The 12,636-nt window shown below is 41.4% G+C and overlaps 1 protein-coding gene across 7 annotated transcripts in view; it reads left to right on the forward strand.

Annotated features, from left to right (window-relative positions):
- Nucleotides 1–12,636, forward strand: part of MAP4K3 (mitogen-activated protein kinase kinase kinase kinase 3) — a 150,720-nt gene that overhangs the window by 106,252 nt on the left and 31,832 nt on the right. For all 7 annotated transcript variants that reach the window (XM_073339816.1, XM_073339812.1, XM_073339813.2 and 4 more), the window contains 2 exons: nt 3,218–3,330; nt 8,738–8,779. In XM_073339816.1, the coding sequence (XP_073195917.1) occupies nt 3,218–3,330; nt 8,738–8,779 (155 nt within the window). The remainder of the gene's footprint in view (nt 1–3,217; nt 3,331–8,737; nt 8,780–12,636) is intronic.

The following is a 12,636-nucleotide window of genomic DNA, read 5'->3' on the forward strand; positions in this document are numbered from 1 at the left end:
CCCCCCAAAGGTTCCTGTAAAGAATTATGGGTGCTCTTTGACGAGGGCACAGCTGCCTCCAACCCTTCAAGCAGCATCTGACACAGCAGACTCCACCGCCCGCACCATGGTGTCCGCCATCTCCATGCGGTGAATGTCCTGGCGGCTCCTCTCTGGGTTGTCCTCCAAGGGTCAGCATTTGATTCAGGACCTTCCCTTTGACGGCCAGGCCCTGTTTGCAGAGCAGATGTTCAACAAATTACATGGGCTGAAGGACTCCCGAACTACCCTAAAAACTCTCGAGCTCTACTTTCCGAGCCCAGCATGTAAGCGGTTCAAATCGCAACTTCCCCAGGGGCAAGAGAGCCAGCCCTGGCAGGACCCACTGCACAAAAAGCCCAAGGGCTATAGATGGCGCACGAGTCACCCACCCCCACTCTCTGCCTGGTTGGGCTCGACCCATTTCAAGCAAGGAGCTAAAAAGTCGTTTTGAGGGTACGCCCAAGGGCGAGCTACCAGTCCATTTCCTGGATCTGATTTTTCCCAGTTTTTTGCAACCACCTTTCCTTTTCCCTCCTGGCATGGTCAGGGATAACTTTGGACTGCTGGGTCCTCAGTACGGTGGCACACAGCTACACCCTCCAGTTTATGTGCACGTTCCCTCTGATCCCTGTGGTCAGCCAGGTCCCAGTAAAGATCAAGAGGGACAAGGCACAGGTTATCATGGTCGCCCCTGTGTGGCCTTGCCACATGAGCCTGTCGGCGTCCCCTCCCTGGCCCCTTCCCTGCTGTCCGGACCTGCTGTCACAAGATCACAGTTGGATCCTACACCCCAAACTTGAGTGTCTACACCTCTTGACATGGATGCTCTGTGGTTAAATCCAGAGGAGCGTACCTGCTCGGAGGAGGTCCATCCAGCAGGTTTTCTTGCTGGGCGTTGGAGCACAGCGTTTCTCCCTCGCGCTCTTCAGTGTAGTCCATCTTGGACTACTTACTGCAGCTCAGGAACCGGGGTCTGGCACATTCTTCCATCAGAGTGCACCTTGCGGCCATCTCCGCTTTCCACCAGCCTATCCAAGGTCAGACGGTCTTCTCTCATGACATGACTGTCGTGTTCCTGAGGGGCCTCTAGAGACTTTACCCTCAGGTAAGGTCCCCTGTCCTGCAGTAGGACCTAAACCTGGTCCTCTCCAGGCTCACCAGGCTGCCTTTCCTACCTGTCCTGGAGGTCGCTTTCCTGGTGGTGGTGACATCAGCAAGACGAGTCTGAGATTAATGCCTTGACCTCTGAACCGCCTTACACAGTGTTTTATAAGGACACGGTCCAGTTGCGGCCTCACCCAGCCTTCCTTCCAAAGGTGGTATCTTTCTTCCACGTGAGCCAGGATGTTTTCCTGCTAGTGTTTTGTCCCAAGCCACACAGACGGATGAGGAGAGGCATCTGAACACACTGGACGTCTGGAGGGCCTTGACTATTGGAGTGTACCAAGACTTTCTGTAAATCGACCCAGCTCTTCATCGCTACGGCGGATAGGATGAAGGGCCTTCTGGTTTCTTCACAGAGGATTTTCCGCTGGATCACCTCTTGCATAAGGACCTGTTATGAGCTGGCAAAGGTCCTGCCACTGTCGATTGTCAGGGCCCATTTGATTAGAGCGCAGGCATCTTCAGCGGCCTACCTGGCGCACATCCCGATCCAGGACATCTGTAGAGCTGTGACGTGATCCTCTGTCCACATGTTCACGTCTCATTATGCCATCACTCAGCAGGCCAGAGACTACGCTGGGTTCGGCAGAGCTGTATTAATTACAGTCTGCGCAGCCGTGAACTCCTACCTGCCTCCACAGGAACTGCTGGAGTCCCCTGATATGGAATGAACATGAGCAAGCACTCGAAGAAGAAAAGACAGTTACCTGTTCCATAACTGGTGTTCTTCGAGAGGTGTTGCTCATGTCCATTCCATGACCCACCCTCCTTCCCCACGGTTGGAGTTTCTGGCAAGAAGGAACTGAGGGTGCGGGGAGCCAGTGGTGCCACTTATACCATGCCATGCAGGCATCACTCCAGAGGGTGCCAGAGCTGCTCCCCGGGGATGCTGCTGAGGAAAAAACTTCTGGCACCAGTGCATGTGGCGAGCGCGCACCCCTAATGTGGAATGACATGAGCAACGTATCTCAAAGAACCCCAGTTACAGAACAGGTAACTCTCTTACCTCACATTCACACAATTTTCCCTGTTAGCGACCAAAATTTGGTCAAAAGAAAAGGAGTATTTGTGGCACTGTAGAGTACACAAGTGGCACAAGTCCTCCTTTTCTTTTTGCGAATACAGACTAACACGGCTGTTACTCTGAAACCTGTCAAAATTTGGTAGTAATTTTCATGTAGAACTTGTAGAATAAAATTCTATGTGCGCGTGTGTGTTTTTATATATATAATGGAGGCACCATACTCACGTCTTAGGTAAGGTTGGAGTGTGTTTTGCACTTGAAGTGGGAGTCCATCCATTATTTTGTAGGAAAAACCCCTAGTCTATATGCCTCAAATGTTCAGCATATAACCTGAGGAAAACTCAATTTACTAAGAATATTCAAGTAAATCTGTTAATTAGCTTGAGTTCTAATCAGTTAAAATTTGGCCTTTTAAAAATTCACATTCTTGAGACTCATAATTTTTCAGGCTCCTTTAGCTTAAAAAGTAGATGGTATTAACTCAGAAGGGAGAGAGTTGGGGTCGGGGAGGAAAGTTCTGTGGCTATATAATTTTGTTAATTAACAGAAAAGAAAAAATAGCTGGTTTCCCAAATGTAGAAGGTTAATGAAGATATACATATGATAAGCTTATCTTTTCAGAGAATGAGCTTTTGCAACTCCTGATTTTGCTTTAAAACAGCTACAGTGACTGGGCTGAGAATGGCAGTCATGTTTGTAAAGGAAAAATCTGTGAATATCCTCTCTCCACATGTGCTGTAAATACAAAGAGAGTCAGTGAAGATGACTCTGTTTCATACTATCTCATACTGAAAACCTTTAGAAGTTTTATTGATCCTCGTTTAGGGGCTTGAAAGGATTGAAATGATTACAACTCCTTTTCCTGTTCTAATGGGCCAATTTTTTTGCTGGTGTACAATGGAGTTAATGCCCACAGAGAATTTGACCCATCAAATTCATGTCTGTCTATTACATTTTAAGTTGAATGTAGAGAAAATGTTTATATAACTTTAAACGTTTCTTTTGAAGGTAATGGAGTGAGTTCTTTACATTTAAATGGTGACAGAGAGGGATCGCCACATCAACAGCCAAATGAAAATAGAGACACTAATTTTTCAAGGAAAGAAAAGAAGGAAATACTGGTTGGTAATGATTTCAAATCTATTTTTATACTTTTTTTTTTTAACAAATTCCTTAGGTTGAATTGCACGGTGCTTTATTGAAGACCAAGGACAGGGTAGACCCATTACATAATAAGGAGGGAAAGACAATAATAGAAAATGCAACAATGGCAGAAGTGTTAAATACCCTTTTTGTTTCAGTTTTCACCAGAAATGTTAGCAATGACTGGATGACTAACATAGCAAACATCAGTGTAAATGAGGGTAGGATCTGAGGCTAAAGTAGGAAAAAAAACAGGTTAAGAATTATTTAGACAAGTTAGATGTCTTCAAGTCAGCAGGGCCTGATGAAATACATCCTAGAATACTTAAGGAATGGGCTGAAAAGGTCTCTGAGCCATTAGCAGTTATCTTTGTGAACTGTTGGAGGATGGAAGAGATCCCCAAGGACAGAAAGGGGCTAATATAGTACCTATCTATAAAAAGGGGAATAAAGACAATCCAGGGAATTATAGAACAGTCAGCTTAACTTTGGTACTGGGAAAGATAGTGGAGCAAATAATCAAACATTCTATTTTGTAAGCACCCAGAAGAAAATAAGGTAATAACAGTGAACATGAATTTGTCAAGAACTAATCATGTCAAACCAACCTAATATCTTTCTTTGACAGGGTAACGAGCCTTGTGGATAGGGGGAAAGCAATAGATGTGATGTATCTTGACTTTAGTAAGGCTTTTTATACTGTCTCATATGACCTTCTCATAAACAAACTAGAGAAATATAGCCTAGACAAACCTCCGATAAGGTTGGGTGCACAACTGGCTAGAAAACAATTCTAAGAGAGTTGTTATTAATGGTTCACAATCAAGCTGGAAGGGCATATCAAGTGGGTTCTTGCAAGGATGTGTCCGGGGTCCAGTTCTATTCAGTATCTTCATAAATTATTTGGATGGTGCCATAGTAGAGAATATACTCATAAAATTTGTGGACAATACCAAGCTGGGAGGGGTTGCAAGCACTTTGGAAGACAGAATTTAGAATTCTACAGGATCGTGACAAACTGGAGAAATGGTCTGAATAAGTTGGATAAAATTCAATAAGAACAAATGCGAAATACTACACTTAGGAAGGAATAATCAATTGCACAAATACAAAATGGGAAATGACTGTGTAGGACTGAGTACTGTAGAAAAAGATCAAGGGGTTATAGTGGATCACAAAGTAAATATGGATCAACAATGTAATACTGTTGCAAAAAAAGCAAACATCATTCTGCAATGTATTAGCAGGAGTCTTGTAAGCAAAACGCGAGAAGTAATTTTTCCACTCTATTCAGCACTGATAAGGCCCCGGCTGAAGTACTGTGTCCAGTTTTAGACACCATGTTTCAGGAAAGATGTGGACAAATTGGAGGAAGACCAGAGGAAAGCAATAAAAATGATTAAAGGGCTAGAAAACATGACCTATGAGAAAAGATTGAAAAAATTGGGTTTGTTTAGTCTGGAGTAGAGAAGACTGAGGGGGAACATAAGTCTTCAAGTATAAAAAAGGTTGTTATAAAGAGGAGGGTGATAAATTGTTCTCCTTAACCGCTGAGGACAGGACAAGAAGTAATGGGCTTTAATTGCACCAACGGAGATTTAGGTGTTAGACATTAGAAAAAACTTCCTGTCAGAGTAGTTAAGCACTGAAACAAATCACCTAGTGGGGTTTTGGACTCTCCGTCACTGGAGGCTTGTAAGAACAGGTTAGACAAACACCACTCAGGGATGGTCTAGGTAATACTTAGTCCTGCTTCAGTGTAGGTGACTGGACTAGAGGACCTATCAAGGTCCCTTCCAGTCCTACATTTCTATGATTATTGATTTGTTTCATATATTCAGGTTTTGATATCTGTTGAATGGATTTTGTCTTACAAGTCTGAAACATTTTGGCTAAACTGTTTAATCATGCTACAGTTTTTATCTAAATTTAAGCAGTCGACATTAATATCAATTTTATTTTTAAATGCTACTAGGAGCTGTCATTTATTACAAGTAATAAATATTGTGCATTCAAGATTTGTGTCTGTGTAAAACCTTAGTGATGTGTCCTGTCTATCAGTACAGTAGAACCTCAATAATTCATATTAATGATGAGAGATTGTGTAGTGAATTTTACTGACTAGTGGGTATGAAAACAAAAAAAAATTGGGAACCCAAGGAAAATGTAATGCAAAATGTAGTTTAATTTAGATTGATAATTGCAGTTTAGGCTTTAATTATTTGATACTGAACGTGTAAAAATAATTTTAGGAATTTAACGTTTCACTGCAACACGGTCTGGTATAACATCTTTGCTGTGAGATGGGGAGTTTTTTGTGTGGATTATAAAATTATGTGGATTAGCAAGGTTCTGTTGTACTTTCTGAAGGCTGCCTGCTAGAAGCAGATTTCATTGCAGCATAGCAGATATGGGTTTCTGAATAAATGCAAATCCTTAATTCTGTCTTCCTATCAATGTGCCAAGGATTGCCTTGAGTAATTTCCATTAGTTATTCAACATCCAGGGCTGGATACATCTAGGGCTATATATAAACTGTACTAGAGTTAAGAAGAAATATCTGCATAAATCCTCTGCAGTTTGTGGGGGCTATTGCGGATCATATTGCCCAATTAAGGTCATATACAGTCATAGCATTTTTCTCCCCAGACTAGTTAGTTTTGGATTGCAGTTTAACTGCTGCTTGACCATGAAGAGAAGTGTTCTTAACAGGGATATAATCAAGCCACTTCTACAGTAAATAAAATGGATCTTGTGAGGAAAAGGTTAAAATCAAAGTGTCTGTTTACTGAGGCTAAACTGATAATATATGACACTTCAGTACCAGCAGTTATTCAGCACAAGAGAAGTGGCAGCCCCAGATCCAGCAGAGAAGGCATTTTACGGTGGGGAAGCTGACTTGGCCATACTGGGGATGGAGTTGAAGAAGGAACTGAAAGAGTGACAGGAAGGATGCAACAGTAGGTGGGGAGAGAATGTGGAGATATGCAGGAGTTAACTGTGAGGAATCAGGATGGAGGGTGAGCTGGAGCGCTTAAGGTTTTTTTTATTGTTGCGGACAGATTTTTAGTCCTAAATTTTTAGTCCTAAGGGTTTGTCTTCACAGCAGAGTTTACTCAGGTTATCAGTACTCAATTTACTCCTCGCACGCACAGTAGCCTAGCTCGAGTGAGAGTGGCCACAGTGAAAAATAACACAGTAGATGCTATGTCCATACTGGCCCTGCAATTACTTGTTCTGGGGAAATTGGCAAGGTTCTTTGCTGTGTTAATGGTTTCCCAGCGAATTGTGGAAGAACTTGTCTGTCCTTTCTGGACCCAGGGGAGGAATTGCAGGAAGGCATTGGAGGACTAGCAGTATGCAAGTAGAGCTAATCTCTGTCCATGCTGCAGAGTGGTTTTGTTAGCAGCTGATGAGTTGTGTTAACTCCAGCTTTATTCTATATTCCTGGGTGGGCCTGCCAGCTCCGGTTAAAAGCACCACCACACCTGAGTTAAGGGTGTTTGTATGTGGACAGGACTCGAATTATAACTTGAGGTAACAGTAATGAAGACAAAAATCTAGAGTGATGTTAGAAACAAAAGTTTTTTAAAAATTGTTTAAACAATATGATTTTAAAGTTGTGTGCCTTCATGTATTTTGGCATACTTGGACCTAATTTCATTTTGAAAGCTTCTATCTATAACAGTGTGATTTTACCCCTTAGCAATTAATGAACTTCTGAGGCTCTCAGGCCTACAGAATAAAATCTTAATTACAAACTACAAAACTGATGTCCCACAAGAACTCAGTAACACAATGTATTTAGCTGTTCATAAATATACCATTCAAATTAAAATACTGTATATGCACACCTTTTACATCAGTGACATGTATAGTTCTCTTAGCATCCTGTTTGCTCTCAGGTTTAACTCTGTTAATTTTGACTTAAGTCCTGTGTGGTTTGGACTACAGCTTATTGAGACCCCTTTGAGCCCCTACAGCAGACTAGTTGTCAACTGTCACAGATTTTCTGTGATTTCCTGTATTTTCCGAGGATTTTTAGACAAATGGACCCAGGATTTGCCCATTATATTAATTCTACTGCTCTGTCTGGGCGGAAAAATACTTTTTTTAGTTTGCTGTCGTGGTGCATTTTGACAGCTTTTGGTGTGTAATAGTCAATTTCATTATTTCTCCTGTGTAGTCATTTAGATCAAAATTTTCAGAAGTGGCCGCTGATTTGGGTGTGTGTCAGTTTCTGCATCCCAGCTTGAAACCTTGGGCTTGATTTTCAAACTGGCTCAGGATCCAGTTCTGACTCCAGGTGAAGCTAATGGGAGATGAGTGTTCAGCATCTCTGAAAGGCACGTTCAAGATGTCTCAATTTGTGCCCTAAAATCAGGGGCTGCTTCTGGAAAACGTTGCCATTAGTCAGTTTTTTGTGAGAGTGGGGGGAGGAGAGGAGTTATCAGAATAGTGAGGGATGGGGAGAGAACATATTTTAAAGAGTTAAAATGTGATTTTAAAAGCATAAATATTGGGGGGGGGGGGGAGATCGGATAAGTATAGCTCCTGAAACCACTTGTAACTCATCTTTTGAAATCATCTAGACTTACAGCTGACTGTGTCCCTTTCAAGTTTTGTAGTTGAAGCAGCTTACAGTTTTAAAAAGGAGATAATTGTCTGTTGAAATATTTCTTTCAATGCAGAGATAAGTATTCTTGATGCTTATGAAATGGTTTGGTATAGAATAAACAATGTGTGGAGTGCTGAAACATAATTTTAATAAAGCAGGGTTTACATTAAGCAACTGTTTGGAATGTTGAACAGCTAATTATAATACTACGGCTTATATAAGCTTTGGAATAATGAATGATGACTCTCTAGTGTTCTTTCACATCTCTAGTTGAAAATTTTATTATGTAATAAATTATGTAGAAGTTAAGTTATGGGATATTAAGGAATCATAATAGATGAATTTCACTAGAACAGTAATTCCTCTGTGGGGTGGGGGGGGAGTTGGCAGCATCAACGGACAAGGAAGGTTAGCAAGTTCACAAACCAAATTCTGTAAAAACTGTGGTATTCCTGTACTTATTTAGTGCATCTCATTAAATGAGTGCAGTGTTAAATTTGAAAATGTACAGCATGTCTATATTTATTGTGTTTAACAAGTTGCATGGAGTTTGCCGCTGGTGGGTGTCTTTTATGCAGATATATGAATAAATATTGGCTTGTCGGTTTCATCTAATATAGTTGTACTCACAATTAATAAGTTAATTATGCACTATGTCTGACAGTTCAGCAAAGATATTTTAATGTTTAATCTGTACACTAATTTTGTTTTTAGTGAAATGTGTATAGCTATTAAAAGAATAATCTAAGTTTGATATTTTTTTCTAGAAACCAATTAGTAATGGCCTTCCACCCACACCTAAAGTGCATGTAAGTATATAATACTGGACCATCCAAACTAATTTTGAATACAGTATAGAAATGTTTTTGTATTAAATAAAAAAAATCAAATTTGAATATTCAGTGAAGTTCTGTCTTTTTTTTAAAAAGTCTAATTGAACAACTGGTTTAGATGTCACAATGATTTTTTTAAAATAAAATATTTGAAAGCCAATATGAACAATATCTATCGTTTAAGATTTGTGTTTCAAAACAGACTGAGTTTTAAGAAAGTTCTTGAAATAAAAATGTGAGTGATGATTTTTGTGTGTGTACGCACGCACGCATGCACAGAGAGAGCACTTTTCTTTCTGCACCAAGGCCATAAACTAGTTGTACTAGACTTGAAAGGATTTATACATTCATCAGCCAAGCATTTTAACAGCAGTCTTTTCCAATAGGATTCTAGTAGCCGATATCTCATAAACTACTAGAATTAAAATGTATACCATTTCAAATCCGGGATTCAAAACTGAGATGGGATTCATTGATTCTTAAGGCTAGAGAGGACAATTGTGATCTTCCAGTCCAACTTCCCTGCATATTACCTGTCCTAGGATTTTACTCATTAATCCCTGCATCAAGACCTGCAACATAGTTTTTAGAACAACACCCAATCCTGATTTTAAAGAATTCAAGCAATAATGAGCCCAAATAATGTGGTGGTTTCTAGTAGGAATTCTGAGAGCCAATTGCAGAGTGAAGCAACAAATCTGTCAAATACTGTTTCACTTTTCTTCCCCTTTAGGGCTAGTTTTGTCCTACTTTCTGCATAATAGTCTAAAACACCGGATTTAATGGGCCTTGTAAATTGTGGGAAAGAACTGTGTCCTCTCTTTTGATGAAATGCTTTACCTCTAATTCCCTTCCTCATCTCTTTGAAGGGGTCTGTCTCATGAGTAAGTCTTGACAGACACAGTCACCACCCTTCTGCAGCTAAGGTGATAAAACTGCTATTAGAACCATATAGATGCAGATGGTTTTATTCCTGGTACTTATTCATTCCAAAGGAGCAGCATTGTTTAAGACAAAAATTCTTGATCTCCAAAACCTTCACATCTCTCTAGGCACTGTAATCCCCTTCTCAAACGGTCAGGATTGCTTCAGAGCTCTCAACCTTTCAGATGTATTGACCATATCTCACTAAGGTAGATTCACAGGAAGTAACTCAAGTTACTAAATTGGCTCTAGAAATCAATAATTTGTGCTACAAAGCTACTCCCATTTGGACTAGCCTTGCTTCTTGGAGGTGGTAGCTGTTTGCGTCTGACAGGAATTATGCATTGGCAGGGATTTTCCCTACCTTAGTTGTCTCCTTCTTTAAAACAGGTTATTTGTTGTGTTAAGGTTCACAAACACGTCACAATGGGTACTTCAGACCGTTCGCAGCTTGGGGTCAGCACCAGACCTTTCTGCCCCATCTCCTGTCCAGTTTTATCTGTCTTGGCAGCAGCAGGTGGCTCACCCAGACCTCCTCGCTGCAGAGCTTTTTGAGAAAAAATTTCAACCTTTGACTTCAAATTCCAGACTGTCAATGTGGTCCAACAGTGTGTGTCTGTAATTCTCAGCCATGTCCTGTGGCTGCATTAGATTTTTGGGGAAATTGTCCCCTCAGCTCTGGTTCCCCTTCTGAGGTGTTGGCAACTGTTGGTGTCCTGCACGCTTCAGGGAGAGAGCTAGGCTGAGAAAGGCAAAAGGAAGGGTCTTTGTCTTCTGCTTCACCCCCCTTTCGAGTGTCACATTGGGGGGGCTTGGCCAGTTCTGTGAGCAGGTACAGTTCCCCCTCACAGCCCAGTCTGAGTGGGATTGCCTCAGCCACTCTCCCCTAGGCAGGATTGTTGTAGTTGGCTTTGAGGACAAGCGGCTACTTGTTTCCATCATCTCCATGAGGGAAGCAACACCAGAAAGACAGTGCACCAAATGAAAAATCACACCCTAGAAACCCCACGAAGACCCCCACTCCTGACTGCAGAGTTCAGCTGCTGGCCCTTCATTGTGACCCCTTGCACTGTGAATAAAGAGCACTGGGCATTGCACAGATGCTGCCAGTGCAGGAGAGTGCAGTAAGGGGCCTTCAGGCCCAGCTCTCTGCCCCTATTAACACCTCCGTAACAGGCCTCCCAGGCTGGAGCCTCCAGGGGAAATACAAACCTATCTGGCCCATGTGGAGCCCATACAGCAGAAAGGGGTAGCGTCTGTTCTTGAAGCTCAGTTACTTTCCCAGAGAAACCCAGAAGGGGCCCCTGTTGAAGAGAGAAGACAATACGCCCAACATCTTTAAAAGCAAGGAGATCACTAGCCACTTCAAATATTTTTGGAGCAATGTCTGAGCCCAGTCTCCCCCATCCCACGCACGCAGTATTACAGGGACAAACGCCCAAAGAAGAAATAAATTGAAATTAGCATTGGTTTTTCTGATCATCTTTACTAAGTCCATCCTGACAGATTAACAAAGAAAACTCTGTACTATGATCACAGCATGTTCAAGAAAAGGAAGTTTTATACAAATGCTGATATTAAGTGTGACGTTAGGACAGCTACCATGATTCCAGCCTTACAAGGTCATAGAGCGCAACTTTGGAACCTTATTTTGAACCTTACATCCCACTTGAATTGCAGCTGGAGGTGTCATACTTCCTATATATTAAAATAACCTTTCTTATAACAGTTATCTCCAATCAGGTGAACTTTTGAAGATGGGAGCTTTCTTGGGTGATAGCCAGGATTTTATTTTAATTCAGAAAAGTAGTCCTCACTATCATAGCATTAATTTCCTAAATAAACTCATATTTTTCCTTTTGCCAAGCATCACTGTTCAGTGTAGTGAGATTTGTTGGCATCCATATCCATCAATACATAAATTCCCCAAATTTTACACGTTGGTCATCAGTGTTTAGTCCCCCCCTTTTTTTTTAACAGAAGTCTTCTCTACATCCTCATTTTGGATGTCCATATTTAAAGGATAATTCTGCTTCTGACCCCTGAAAGCGTGCTGCTTTGAAAATCCCATTGTAACAGAGCTCTCAGTTTAGCATGATGAATAGGAAAATGTATCTGTGCTTATCTAAAAGTTTTCTTTTTTCACATAATAAGGTCCACAGATCAAGTCTACCCTGGGGACAAATGGATCATCCAGAATATGTATGGAAATTAAAATCCAAAAATTCCGGCTTTTCATTAAAGTAAATTATCCTCATACTCTGCAGTAGGAAAAGTTGTGTGCTTTTTCTTCAAAGTATCAACACAATCTGTAATTTTGGAAATTAGAATGGTGTTTTTCTGGCTGTGGAAGTTAGTTTCAACTGGAAGAAGCTTCAAAGAGCAAGGCATTTCCCTTCTGCCAGTGATTGATAGGTCTGGGTTCTGCTTTTAAACTGTAGTACCCCAGAAGTGGATCTGTGGACTTTATTACTTGAAGAAAGGACATTTTCAGGTAAGTACAGGTAAGCTTTTTGTATTCTCCTCAAGTTGTGCCTTGGGCACTGCAGATTGCCTTCTCGCTTTTCCAAAATCTAGTTTTGAGTATTAAAAGTCTGGGTTGCAGCCAGTGTAGACTTTAACTTTTGGACTAATCTGGATTCAAGGGTACCAGCTGCTTTTCGCCTTTAGGACTGCTTTCTGGTATGGCAGAGATAGCAAAAAGTCAGCCAGTAGGGCCAGGCAGATTATACCCTCGGGTATTTGACACCCTTTGCAAGGGTAAGAATGGAAACCCTTCAGTCTTGGCATACCTATGGTCTGTTCAATGCCACCAGGGAGCATACAACCTCAGTGTGCTCTCATCCCTCTACTTACCCCATGCCGGTCTGTTAGCGATTCAGTGATTGCGGTCCATTTCTAGGAATGGC

Source organism: Lepidochelys kempii, chromosome 3 (genome assembly GCF_965140285.1).
Source record: "Lepidochelys kempii isolate rLepKem1 chromosome 3, rLepKem1.hap1, whole genome shotgun sequence".
NCBI lineage: Eukaryota > Metazoa > Chordata > Testudines > Cheloniidae > Lepidochelys > Lepidochelys kempii.